This window comes from Narcine bancroftii, chromosome 10, assembly GCF_036971445.1.
Source record: "Narcine bancroftii isolate sNarBan1 chromosome 10, sNarBan1.hap1, whole genome shotgun sequence".
Lineage (NCBI taxonomy): Eukaryota > Metazoa > Chordata > Chondrichthyes > Torpediniformes > Narcinidae > Narcine > Narcine bancroftii.
This window is the reverse complement of record NC_091478.1, coordinates 57,247,624-57,261,741: the sequence shown is the minus strand read 5'-3', so window position 1 is coordinate 57,261,741 and position 14,118 is coordinate 57,247,624. Positions and strand designations below refer to the sequence as shown.

General features: G+C 47.6%; 1 protein-coding gene and 1 long non-coding RNA gene across 13 annotated transcripts in view; one reads left to right on the top strand and one right to left on the bottom strand.

The window, feature by feature from the left end:
• The window catches only part of LOC138744586 (L-fucose kinase), a 443,124-nt gene that overhangs the window by 35,859 nt on the left and 393,147 nt on the right, over positions 1–14,118 (bottom strand). For all 11 annotated transcript variants that reach the window (XM_069900973.1, XM_069900967.1, XM_069900972.1 and 8 more), the window contains 6 exons: positions 12,884–13,094; positions 8,057–8,223; positions 7,431–7,658; positions 4,868–5,011; positions 2,536–2,655; positions 1,414–1,601 (listed from right to left, as the gene is read on the bottom strand). In XM_069900973.1, the coding sequence (XP_069757074.1) occupies positions 1,414–1,601; positions 2,536–2,655; positions 4,868–5,011; positions 7,431–7,658; positions 8,057–8,223; positions 12,884–13,094 (1,058 nt within the window). The remainder of the gene's footprint in view (positions 1–1,413; positions 1,602–2,535; positions 2,656–4,867; positions 5,012–7,430; positions 7,659–8,056; positions 8,224–12,883; positions 13,095–14,118) is intronic.
• LOC138744588 (uncharacterized) overlaps positions 1–14,118 on the top strand; it is a 30,413-nt gene that overhangs the window by 6,951 nt on the left and 9,344 nt on the right. The window contains exon 3 of one of the 2 annotated variants that reach the window (XR_011345635.1): positions 3,785–3,919. The exons of the other annotated variant lie outside the window; for it this stretch is intronic. This is a non-coding gene — a long non-coding RNA (uncharacterized lncRNA). The remainder of the gene's footprint in view (positions 1–3,784; positions 3,920–14,118) is intronic. 2 annotated transcript variants of the gene reach the window in all.

Below are 14,118 nucleotides of genomic sequence, written 5' to 3'. Positions count from 1 at the left end.
ACCTTCTCCACCTGCCTCTTTATCCCAGACCCTGACCTTCTCCAGCTGCCTCCTCATCCAGCACATCCCAGACCCTGACCTTCTCTAGATCCTCCTCATCCAGCACAACCCAGACCCTGACCTTCTCCAGCTGCCTCCTCACTCCAACACAAACCAGTCCCTGACCTCCAGTTGCCTCCTCACTCCAGCACATGCCAGACCCTGCCCTTCTCCAGCTGCCTCCACATCCAGCACATCCCAAACCTTGACCTTCTCTAGATGCCTCCTCACTCCAACACATCCCATACCCTAACCCTCTCCAGTTGCCTCCTCACTCCAGGACATCCCTGCCCTGACTTTTTCTTGCTTTTCATTCTTTTGCCAATCAACCTCATTACATGGCCTTGCTTCTTGACCTTTCCACCAATGGATCATCTGCCCTTACAATTCTTTCTACATCCTTCATAATTTAAATACCTCCATCAGCTTTTACCTCAACCTCGTCCTCCGCAAGGAGAAACACAACACCTTTTCCAGCCCATCCAATGAAGTGACTTGTCCATCGTATTGCCATTAGTAAATCTGTTCGCGTCCTAAGGTACCACATCTCCAAGTCTCTCTTTTTACAGTGTAGCACGCATATCTGGATACAACACTCCAGAGTGCCCTGTCAGCCCGATCCCTGTTTAGCCCTCCCCCTCGATTCCTCATGTTCATCACATTGCAGGGAGGACAACGTTAAGCTGTGTTTGCCACAGAGATCGGCGGGCTTGGTGACAGTAGATAAGCTAGGTCTTCCCTGAGCGAAGGCAGAGTTAATGTGGTAGAGGTTTGTCAAGTTATGAGAGGCATAGATTGGGTAGATACTCGGTTTCCTGTGGTAGGTTAAGGTGAGAGGGAGAAGGTTTAAAGGGAATTTGATGCATAAATATTTCTTATTCAGAGTAGTTGGTGTCTGGAATGAGCTGCCAGAGGTGGTGGTGGAGGAAGGAACAGGAACAATATTTAAGAGGTAACTGAACAGGTATTTGAATGAGCAGGGCACAGAGTCATGGGGCTAAAGCAGGCAGGTGGGATAGTAAGGACAGGCTTGATGCTTGGCATTATTGTTAGGCAGGGAAGTATGCAGATGCTGAGCTCAAGTGCAATTCACAAGCATGCTGTGGAAACTCGGAAAGGTACGTGACAAACGGCCCAAGGCTGAAATGTTGGTTACCCTTTACTTCCTCTGGATGCTGTGCAACCTGCTGAGTTTCTCAGCTTGTTGGTGTACTCCATGGTTAAGACTGACATTTTGGGCCAAAGGGCTTGTTTCTTGACTGCATAACTCTGATGAGGACTGTATGAGGGTGGGCTCCCCAGTGATTTCACCTGAGAAGGAGAGGAAGCCCCAGTCCTCTGCCTGATTGGTGAGGGACGTGGAGTGGTGATTACCTGCAGAAGATTGCGGGCCAGCCGTGTCTTTCCCGTGTACACCAGAAGCAGATGCTCACTCAGGGTCTTCATAAACCCATCTGCCACAGGGATGCGCTCAACCTCCACTCTTAGGGGCAACTGGGCCCTGGACCGGCCGATCTTGACCCCGGGCACCAGGCCTCCGACTTGATCCTGCCAGCCTCCACCTGAAGGAGGGAAGGAGAGTTAATGATATCCAGGTCTTCAACCACTGCAGGGTGTGCCGCGGGGCATTACTGATGATAATGTAGCAAGGCAGCACCCACAGTGACACAGCAAGATGAGTGTAGATCAGCTGCTAGACATTCTTCCAGGGGGATAGTCCTTATCCTTCCAGTCCACAATGCACTCAGCCTCTTGTGCAACCCCACTGATTTGGAAGGAACCCAATTCATAGGTCACAATATATCAGAGTCTCAGAGCCAGCACCACCAGGCTGAGGAACAGCTTCCTCCCATGGGCAGTGAGACTGCTGAACGACCAAAGGAACTGTTCACAAAAACTATCCGAGACTCTCACATTCATGAAACGATATTTATTTATTTGTATAGATGAAATACTTGACCTTTTATTTGTCTGTATGTGCGTTATGTCTGGTTGTGTATCTGAATGTTTTGCACTTGAGGACCAGAGAACGCTGTTTTGTAGGGTTGTACGTGTACAATCAGATGACAATAAACTTGACTTGAAAATATATGTTTAAAACCAAGCAATTAAAGAGTTAAATGTCTGTGGCCGTCAGGAAATTCCCAGACAGGTACCAGAAGTTTTAGAATCATTACAAAACAACAGACGCTTCCCTTCTTCCCTTTGCTTTACTATCTATTTTTCACTCTAACTCTACCCTCTGTAAAGAGTCTCTTCTACTTTATAAAGCTATGGAAACCTTTTACACTGCTTGCACAAGAACCCTTCTCACTGCACAAGGTATAATGTGACAAAGAAACAAAGACCTCCCCACTTTCCCACCGACTGCAGTCTTTTTGGTTTGGAAAATTTGTTATGTTGCCCCACAACACTCTGGAGTATAATCTCCCAATTGGTTCACTACAAGAATCGGCCCCAGTCCCTCTATTTACCAGAGAGTTGTCAACTAATTACCTGTTGTCAGTATCTGCTCCAGGTGAAGCACAACATGGATAAGGGATGCGGTATCACAGGATTTTCCCGCTGCTGAGATCAGGGCTGCCACCACTGCGCCTGCCAGGATGCTACTTGTACCTAAGATCAAACAGGAAACAGTCCAGTTTAACAACAGTAAAAACACAAGAAGTGCTGCAGGAGCTCAGCAGGTCCCACTGCGTTTAGAGGAGGCAGATATATAACCAACATTTCAGACCTGAACCCTTCTTCAAGGTTCTTCTCAACATTACAATTAGGCAGCATCCACAGAAGGCAAAAGGCAATCAATTTTTCAAAGGGCTTCATCAGGTCTGGCAAGAAAGAGGGGAAAAGATGGAATAAATGGGTGGGCAGAGGATCACCAGCTGGCAGGTGAATACAGGGGAACAAAGTCAAGTACAATCAAGTTTATTGACATCTGATTGTACAAGTCCAATCTGACAAAAGAGAGTTCTCCAGTCCTTGGGGCAAAACTCGCAGACAGACAACCAGACACAACACACTCAGACAATACATATGCAGGACAAGTATTCATCTATACAAATAAATAAATGCCTGCTATTTCATGAATATGAGAGTCTCGGATAGTTAGTGTGAGCAGTTCCTCTGGTCGTTCAGCATTCTCATTGTCCGTGGGAAGAAGCTGTTCCTCAACCTGGTGGTGCTGGCTCTGATACTCCTGTATCTCTTTCCCGATGGGAGCAGCAGAAAGATGTCGCGTGGAAGGGCTCCTCAGAGATTTTGCGTGCCTTCTTCAGACAACGATCCTGGTAGATCATGTTGATGGGGTGGGGTGGGGGGGGGGGGGGGGAAGTGTTTGGGAGACACCAGTTATCTTCTCTGCCTCTGTTATGGTCCTGGGCATGGATCTCCGATCCATTTCTCACAGGCCCGAATCCACCACTCTCTGTAACGAGCTTGTACGTTCTCCCGTGACTGCACAGGTTTCCTCCAGGAACTCCTGTTTCCTCCCACAATTCATAGATACACGGGATTGGTAGGTCAATTGACCACATGGGTGTTTTTGGGCAGCATGGGCTGGAAGGGTCTGTACTGTGTTGTATCTTGAAATTTAAAAAAAATTACAGACATATTTTTGATGGTTCCAGAGTAGCTTAGGTTTAGGGTTATGGTGGTTTGGGGAGGTGCAAGAGCCTGACAGCCATTGGAAAAAAACTGCTTTGAGAAACTGTTCTGGACTTCAGGCTTTTGTGTCTTCTACTCAAAGAAAGCAGCGAGAAGTGATTGGGACCAGGCTGATGGGATCCTTTGTGATGCCAGTTCAATATTGTAATGAAGGAAAGAGAGATGGAGATCAGATATTCTGAAGAATGAGAGAAGGGTAATGAATCCTAATTTTAAGGTAAGATCAATTTAAAACAAGTTTATCAAATGAACTTTTTTTACTCCAATTAAATTTCAAGTTATACAGGGCCCAAGCTTCAGAACAATAGACTGAAAAGTGTGACAGAGTTTCAGCAGATCAGTGGGAATATGGGAAGGGAAGAAAACTGAACTTCTGACATAAATGTAAACTCAATTTGTCCTATGGAGTTCAACTAGAAAATCTACAGATATTGGGCTCAAGTTAAAGAAGATGTCTCTGGTTAGTTTGTCACCTGAGATGGAGACAGAGAGATCGAGAAAGGGAAGAGTGTTGCCAGAGGTTGACCAAGTGAATTTGAGACCGGGGGTGAGCAAAGTGGATAAAGTTGACGAGCTCATCATGGGTGCAGGGGTCAGCATCAAAGTTGTCATTAATATAGTGGAGGAAGAGTTGAGACACCTTGCTTATATAGGCTCACAGCATGGATGGCTCCACATATCAGGGCAGCATTGTCAGCGTAGAGGTTAGCACAACGCTATTACGGTGCCAGCAACCTGTGTTCAAATCCACCACTGTCTGTAAGGAGTTCGTGTGCTCTCCCCATGTCTGTGTGGCTTTTCCCCAGGTAGTCCGGTTTCCTCCCACCCTTCAAAAAAAAACCATGAGGTTTGTACGTTAATTGGTTACATTTGTGCGGTATGAGATTGTATCTCTAAATCAGTGGTTCTTCACCTTTTTTTTCCACTCACATACCACCTTAAGTAATCCCTTACTAAGCACAGAGCACCTATGGTATCCTACATCATAGGTGCTTTGTAGTTAGTTAGAGATTACTTTAGTTGGTTTGTGAGTGGGAAAAAAAGGTTGAGAATCATTGCTCTAAATTAAAATTAAGAAAACATCCAACCAAATGGCAGGCATAGCTGGGACCCATCCGAGAACTAATACTGCGCCTTGTCCCGTGCTTGTCTCACGACTACTCACCCATGCCAGATCCATGGGGCAGACTGGACCAGGTGTGGAGCTCAAATCCTCCGCCAAACCTTGCCATCAGTTGATCCCGCAGAGATACCTGGGAGGGATACTGGATGATTTCTGTGCAGATGAAGGCAGTCTTCAACAAAGCTCCTGTCAATGGAATATTTCTCAGTTGGAAGTTCAACATTCCCAAAATATAAAATTACGAGAGACATAGTCTCTTTCCCTGCATGAAAAATCAAATGCCAGAGGGTACAGAGGAGGAGAGTTTAAAGGAGATTTACGAGGAAAGTTTTTTTTTTGTACAGGGAGTGGTGGGCGCCTGGGGAGGTGGTAGATGCAGATGCTACAGAATTGTTTAGGGGGCATTTAGACAGGTACATGAACAGGCATGTACATGAACAGGCAGGTACATGAACAGGAGATGGAGGGATAAAAACATTGTGGTAGGATTAGTTTAAATTGGTTAAACATATGACACATATATGGTGAGACCAAGCACTTTTTCCTGGGCAATTAAACGTTCTATTTCCAATATAAGTCCTACAATTGTCAATTAACTGAGAGGCTTGCTGGCGGGACGTGGTGATACCGGTTTTAGGTGCTCACAAAGTACAGCGACCATGGTCAAGTCGCTGGTGGGATGTGGTGGTACCAGTTTTAGGTGTTCACAGAGTACAGCGGCCATGGTTGAATCATTGACAGGACATGGTGGTGGCTGCTTTCCACAGTGTTGCAACCCTCCCACGTCCCAAGATGGTGGTGCCCGGGGCATCCATAAGGTGGCCGCATTGTTGGCCGAGTAGGTCTCCATATTCTGGAGGGCCACCTCTGGTGTGCCCACCAGTTTGACTGCCCTCCATAAGTTGAGCTCACCATGCTCCAACAGTCTCTGCCGGATGTAGTTGGATCTGATGTCTGTTACATAAGCGTCTCTGATCAGGTCCTCCATGTTCACTGAGGCTGTCATGGCCTTGCTGTCGCAGGCCTGTCTGAGAGTTCGTAGGGTCTGGAGGTACGCAGCGCTCGATTCCCCAGGTCGCTGTTTTCCAGTAGCCAGGAGGTGTCTTGCATAGACCTTGTTTATCTTCCTCAGGTACTGGCCTTTCAGGATGTCCATTGCCTCTTGGTTCGACTCAGCGTCCCTGATCATTGAGTATACCAGGGGCCTGAACTGGGAATGTAGTACCTATAGCTTGTTCTCTGATCGAACAATAGTAGAAGATACTTGCAGGAACACCTCGAAGCAGCGCAGCTCGAAGTTGTTGGAAGCTTCAGGTGATTGAGGGCTGATTTCCAACTTCTCTGGTTTTAGAATCTGCTCCATTATCAAAATCAATTGCTAATAAAATTGATGCACTATCGATAGATCCAAAAGACTAGAAGTTATGTAAAACCGATAGGCTTTTACTTGCAATAGAGTGGAGCCAAGTCCACGCTGGTTGATTGTACTGAACTGCGGAGGGGGCTGTGGGACAGTCACCTTTATTCAGGAGCCTGTGGGTTGGGCCACAGGTACAATCAGCCAAGGGGTGTGTCCAGACAGTTAAATATACAGATAGTGGTGTTCAGGATGGAAGGGAGTCCTCTAAGAATAGAGAGGAATTTCTTTCGCCAGAGGAAGGTGAATCTGTGGAATTTTTTGTCACAGGCACTAGTGCAGGCCAGGCCATTGAGTGCAATTAAGGTATTTGATTAGCCAGGGCATCAAAGGTTATGGGGAGAAGGTGAGGAGTGGCGCTGAGTGGGAGATTGGATCATCTCATGATTAAATGGCAAACTCAATGGGCAGCACGGTTGGCGGAGTGGTTAGTGCAACACCTTTACAGCACCAGCAATTGGGTCCGGCCCAGGGTTTGAATCCTACACTTCCTGTAAGGAGTTTGTACGTTCTCCCCGTGTCTGTGTGGATTTTTTCTGGCAGCTCTGGTTTCCTCCCACTGTTCAGGTTAATGTGCTGTAAATTGGGCAGCATGGACTTGTGGACCAAAATGGCCCATTACCAAGCTGTATGTATGTATGTATGCATGCCCAAATGCATATTTTTTCTCCCATGCCTTATGGTCTTATGGACTCCATTACACCAGGTCATATGCTGGGGGTACACAACAGGTGTGATACACCTTGTGATGCTGCACAGCATTCACCCTCATCTGCAAGGCACCAGCACAGTCATGTATTACCCAAATGCAACAAGCCACAAGACAAGGCAGCCTGTTTTATTGGTATTCAGACCTGAACATTTGCTTGACCGACTCAACACACCACAGCTTCAGGGAACATAGCTGCAAAATTCACTGCAGGAATGCAGCAATGCTTTTGAAAACTTTGATGTCGACAGCCAAGGGATAGGGGCAGCAGGTGAAACAGGCCACTACCGTGTTGCACAGTTCGAAGGATCGTTGCTTCTTCTCTGCTGGGACAACATTCTGGAGCTCTCTCCCAGCAATGCTGAGGGAGCATCTACCCCACCTTTCCAAAGGGTGATTAAGAGTGGGCAATACCACATGACTGAAGCTACTTGGTCTCATTAGGCAATGCGGTGCAGAGTAGGGGTTTGAAGTAGTACCTGGTGCATGGGGCTGACAGTAGTCCTTCAGCTGGTCCAGGCTCTGGCATGTGACCTCCACACCCATTCCCTGCTCCCCGCCTCCACCGCTCAGCACGAGCCGCAGCTCAGGCTCCGTGATGCGGCGCACTTTGGCACCGATGGGTCTCCGCTTGTCCACTAGGATGGCCACACCCAGCACTGCTCCCCCGTGTTCGTACGCGATGGGCGGTGTGTCGCTCCAGCCACCTGCAAGGGGGGAGGGGGAGAGGAAGAAGAATTGAAGATTGAGTTGTGACACATTGATAGGAATGGGTGGTGTACTCCTACATCCCTTTCGCTGCTCAAGGAGTTAGTTCCATTGCCATTATCCACACATTCTTTTTCCTGCCTAGAGCCTCAGTGTCCCTCCAACTGATCGCTTGATTTCCCCACTCCTGCCAGATTGGCCCTCAACTCCCCCTCTCTCACCCTTAAGAGCATCCCCTGTGCTAGACGCCATGGAAAGAGGCAGCTCTGGGCTGCGGAGTCTGAAGAAGGATCTTTAACCTGATTCTCCTCCTGCAGACACTTCCAGGCTCATTATTTCCTGTGTCCCAAACACCACTTGATCCCATCATCCCCTCCACCAGGAGTGTCAGACTTGCCTGCCATGTCGATACGAGCGGGACATTCAGCGACCACCCACTGGTTCACGGGGGGAAGTCCCACCTCTCTCACCGAGACAAACTGGCGAGCTGACATCACTGCCTGTCGTATCAGGATTTGCCCCGCCCCCTCATAGTGACGGGCAGCCCTCACAAGCAGGTCCGGTCTACAGGAGAGGAAGACATGGAGGGGGGAAAAGATGGAATGAAATAATTGCTCAGAAATCCTGCCTTGATACTTTGCCAAGTCCTCAGGTTTCACTTCTCCACATTAATTCATTATCCATCCCTTCGTTGAGCACCTCTGCTCTGTCTGTTGCAATAGCAGGGACCTCCCAGTTGCCAATCGCTTCAATTCCTCACTCTATTCCCACGCTGACATGTCTGTCCATGGCCAAAGTGAAACCTCCCGCAAATTGAGGAATGTCTACAGGGTGAGGAGAGGAATGTTTGGGGGAGACGTTAGAGGTACGTTTTTTTACACAGAGAGTAGCGAGTGCCTGAAATGCATGACAGGGGTGGTGGTGGTGGTGGAGGAGGTTGGTAAAATAGAGACATTTAAAAGACCCTTAAACAGGTTCATGGATGCAAGAAAAATACAGGTGTATGGGTGTGAGGTAAGGAAGATTTAGTTAGTTGTTGGTTTATATAGGTCTGCACAACATTGTGGGCCGAAGGCCTGTACTGTGCTGTAATGTTCTATATTCTAACATCTAATATTCTTTCTGGGTACTCTCCAACCAGATCACATTAACATCAACTTCTCCGGTTTCCAATAGGCCCCACTCCTGTCTCTCACCCTCTTTCCCTGTTCTTCTGTCTCCTCTCCTCCAGCTCGCCACCCCCTTTCCTCTTCATTCAGAGAGCTACCCCCTCCTCCTATTCCTCCCAGCATTTTTTCTCTCCCCCCCCATATCTACCTGTTACCACTTGCCTCCTCCCACCACTTTATGCAGAAACCTGTCTGGTTTTTGCTCATACCTCAATGAAGGGCTAAGGTCCAAACATTGGCTATGTATCTTTGCCATAGAGAACGCAGCGTGACCTGCTGGGTTTCTCCAACACCTTAATGCATTGAATTAACTATCCCTTTCAGTTTATTTGCTGGAAACCAATGGAGCAGCAACAACTGTTTGCTATCTTGAAATAAAAGCAGTAACAAGGTTTCCCTCAGACCAGCTGGTGGTCAGTTGAGCCAGATGCATTTACTCACACACTCATTCAGCTTACCTCAGAAGCTTTCAATTTCCCCTCGTTCCCTGTCTCCTTCTGGATATGGTTGCAGAGTGACCCAGGATATGAGATGTTCCCCCTTAAGGATTCATATTTGCACTTGCGGTTGCATACAGCCCATGCCAGTGTTATTCAAATACCTGTAGGGGACTTTCCTCAATCAGTACGTGCACATGGGCATGCACCTGTTTAGTAGCTCTCCCTCCTTCAAATTAAGGGTTGGGGGTCTCACTTCAGTAGAACAAAGCAAAAAAAAAACAACTCACCTACACTCCACCATCTGAGGGCTGCAGTGAGTGAAGCAGTCTTTCAGATGAGATTTTGGATTGAAAAGTTCTCGTGACATTCTTTTTTGAGTCACAATCCAGGATCCTTGCACACCCTGGCATTGAGGGGCTGAGATTGGAGGGGAAGCAAAGTATTGAGTACAGGAGTTGGGATGTTATATTAAAGTTGTATAAGACATTAGTGAGGCCAAATTTGGAGCATTGTGTGCAGTTTTGGTCATCTAACTATAGGAAAGATATCAATAAGATAGAAAGAGTGCAGAGATTTATTAGGATGTTGCCCGGACTTCAGGAACTGAGTTACAGGGTTAAACAGGTTAGGACTTTATTCCTTGGAGTGTAGAAGAATGAGGGGAGATTTGATTGAGGTATTTAAAATTACGAGAGAGGATAGACATGCTTTTCTGACTGAGGATAGGTGAGATACATGCTAGAGGACATGAGTTAAGAGTGAAAGGGGAAAAATTTAGGGGAAACATTGGGGAGAACTTCTTCACACAGAGAGTGGTGGGAGTATGGAACGAACTGCCAGCTGAGGTGGTGAATGCGGGCTCCATTTTAACATTTAAGTAAAAATTTGGACAGGTACATGGATGGGAGAAGTATGGAGGGCTATGGACTGGGTGCAGGCCAGTGGAACTAGGCAAAAAAAGTGGTTTGGCACAGACTAGAAGGGCCGAAAGGGCCTGTTTCTGTGCTGTAGATAAGAGAATGGTGAGGGGGCTGTGGCTATATTAGTAGCAATGGTGCTAGAAATGGTGAATGCTACACAAACAGAATTATAAACAGATATGAGACTGTATATGAGGCTTGCACTATTTAGAATTTTTACTGTGACTAAAGTCTATTTGAAAAAAGGGAAATAAAATGTACAGTTTTATGAATACTCAATTTATGAAAATTCGCTTTTACAAGAGGATTTGAAAGGGTTTTCACTTTTACAAAAAAGCCTCCAATAGTAGTGAATGGGTCTTTGCTTTTGGCTATTTCAGCTTACGAAAGGTTTCATGGGAACTCTCTAGTTTCATAAGGTGGGGTACACCTGTATATCGGAATCTGCCACTAAAAATGTGAAAATACACTATTATCTTTTTTTTTATTATGTATAAAGTTTACTTGTTGATCCAGTTGGCATTCTGGGCTACTCCCATTTGCCTGTATTTGGCTCATATCCTTCTACACAGTTCCTATCCATAAATCCATCCAAATGCCTTCTGAACATCTAAATCAGGGGTGTCGAACTCAAATTCACGGAGGGCCAAAATTAAAAACTTGGACTAAGTCGCGGGCCGAACTAAATATTTATTGAAAATTTTCAACATCATCTGCATGTTTTCTCTTCTTCCAACATATGTAATGTTAAACTTTAGGATATAACTTTAGGAGGATAATGTTACAGGTCAGGAGTAGGTAGCTCAAGTTCACCCTTTGCTTGACCTGAGCGAAACATATTTGGTCCTTGTGGAGATGTAGTCAGCATTCACAGGCTGTGTCCATTTTGGCCTGCATCAGGACTCAGAATTTCCTGTTCACTCCTCAGGCTCTAGGCCTCTATTCACCCTCAACCCACCATCCCTCTACCTGACCAGTCCTTTACCCAACCTCTACTCACCCGTCACTCCACTCGCTCTGCCTCTACCCACCCCATCCTATACACGCCCCTCTACCCTCAACCTGTTCCTCCCTCTACCCGTCTCTCACCCTTTAATCACCCTTCCCCTACTCGCCCTGCCCCTCCCCTTTTACCTCTTCCCTATCCACCCATCCTTCTACTCATCCCTCCCTCTAACTGCCCCTCGCACCACCATAACTTCCCCTGCCCATTACTCCTCACCTACACCCTCTGCCCACCCCTGCTTACCCACCCACTCAGGCCCAGTGCGCTGCCGATCAGCCTTTGCGGCCCTTCACGTGCAGGGCTGAGCTAGCCGTCCCTGGGGTCCGCGCGGGTGCAAGCGCTGAAGGCCGTGGCGACCGGGAGAAGTGCGCTCGCGCTGTGGAAGGGCCGTCTGGTGCCAGTCGCGCGGGGCTCGCGCTGCCCGGGGGCCGTGTCCAGCCTGCCATGTCCGTCACGCCGACAGGAAATCACAGGCGCTCGCCAATCTGCCGCACCGCTCGACAGGTGGGAGAAGTGACTGGTTGTGCGGGGAGCCTTCCAACTGGCTTGCCGGCTGATGACATCGACAGACTTCTCGTGTAACAATTTCTCGTGTCACAATGGGTAAGGATGTGCAATGAAGGGGGAGGATGGTGGGGATGACATTACCAAAAAACAGCATCGGCTCTCGCTGCAGGGCGGGCCACCTCTAATACATTTTTGAAATGATCTTGCGGGCCAAATATAATTATATCGCAGGCCAAATTTGGCCCGCGGGCCAGAGTTTGACATGTGTGATCTAAATAATGCTAAATTCTATAGCTTCCCCCAGCAGCTGGTTCCAGATACAGACCACCCACTGAGTGAAAAGTTGCCGCCTTGGTCCCCCTTAAATCTCTCCCCCTTTTACCCTAAACCTATGGCCTCTACTTCTAGAACAGTCAACCCCATGGTATTCAAGCCCCTCCAGATTTTATAAACCTCTGTTAGGTCACCAGCCCACAGCCTTCTATGCTCCAGAGAATAAAGACCAGCTTATCCAACCTCTCCCAAGAACTCAACCCCTCAAGTCCCAGCACGTCCTGCTGAATCTCCTCTGAACCCCTCCTTTTGACAACATTTCTTAGCTGATGAAAGCTCTCCATCAAGGAAAGCTTTATAGCACTGCTGTTCACAGACACATGCTCGCACACACACCCACACCAACACACACATCAGAAATACTGGCTCCTCTGCTGCAATGATCCTGAGGCAATGCTATTACATTTTCACAATGACTTCTCAAACGCATCCCTTGTCCCATTGCCACTTTGTACTGAAGAACCATGGGAGCGAGGGAATAATAGCACTGTACTGAAGAACCATGGGAGCGAGGGAATAAAAGCACTGCTATCATTTGACCAGATAATGGATTCAGGAGACAGAATGACATCCTGACACCATGAAAAATTCAAATAGATTTCATGCAAGTTTGGGGAAAAATGTAATCAATATTGCAGGGAGAAATTCTCCAGGTAACAAAACCTTCACAGTTGACAATGAGGTCGATGAGTTTGAAGGGTGAGATGAAATGAAGAGGTAGAGGGAAGACTCAGGCAGGGGGAAGACTATTTCCATGACTCTGCTGGGTTTGTATCACCAGCTCCCAAACTGCAGAGGTGCTTCATCCCGTTGAGAGGCCCAGGTACTTTATGTGCAGGCATGGCTCACCTGTTCAGCCAGTGAGCCCGCTCTTCTGTCAACTTCTCCACTCCCAGTGCCACATTCCCAATTTCCAGCAGCCGGAAGGCTTCACTCCATGCACGGTTGGCGGCTGGTCCGCTCTGGAGCCCACCCTGTCCTCCAGCCATGCAGCCCAGGACATCCGCCACACAGGCCAAGGTGCGTGCCGCAACTCCCATGTCCTTGGAGGTGGCAGCCACTGTAAACCAAGAGAACAACTGCTAGCCTGGTTTACAAGTGTGTTCCCTGGAGCTGGAGATCAAAGACTGACCTTCCCTGGAGCTCGTCGTCAACTGGGCCTGGTTTGTAAAGTCTGAGGGCATATTGTAATCCATATCTTCCCTATTGTCTCAGCCATTAACCCCTCTGTTGGTGTTAATAGGCAGCTCATTTATTATATTTGCATGTGCACCATTGAAAGCAGGTTCACTAGTTTCCCTGTGTGGGATGGGAGCTTCCCTTCCCTTCATATACACCTTCCGCTGCCTAGGGAATGCAGCCAAATGACCCATCACATACTGGACACTCGCTCTTCTCCCATTAGAGAGGAAGCTTAAGAGTGTGAAATCATGCACCAACAGGTTTAAAGACAGTTCCTTCCCGACAGCCATCATGCTCCTGAATGACTCTGCAAAGCACACATGCTGCCCTTTCTTGGGGTTAATCTTCATTGCGATCAAAATTGTTCTCTTCATATAGCTGTATGTTAGAGATAAACTATCGGCCTGCTCACAGAAGAACTCTTCTCACTGCAAGGGTTCCAGAATGGTTATTTGAACAGCAAGTGTATTTGATAAGCAAACGTTCTTCCCACAGACCACATACAATTCCCAGTCTGATGGCCTGGAGTTTGGGTATAGACAGGACGAGGCTTCCTGATGGTATGTTTGGCCATTGCAAGGGCTGAGGAAGCAGGGTTTTAGCCCACTGAGTCTGTGCTGACAAGCAACTACCCATTTTTATCCTTACTTTATTCTCTTCACATTTCTAACAACCCAGATTCCCCACAGCCAGTTAACCTACCAACCTGTACAGTTAACCTACTAACCCGTACATTTTTTGGGGATGTGGGAGGAAGCCCAAGCAGTCACAGGATGACAATGTAAGCTATCCCAGCACTGGAGTTCAGGACTGATGCTGGGCTGCAGGAGCTGTGAAGGAGAAACCCTGTGGTATTCCTTGGCCTGCTTGGTTTGTGGAGTGGAAGGGACAGACAGAACAGG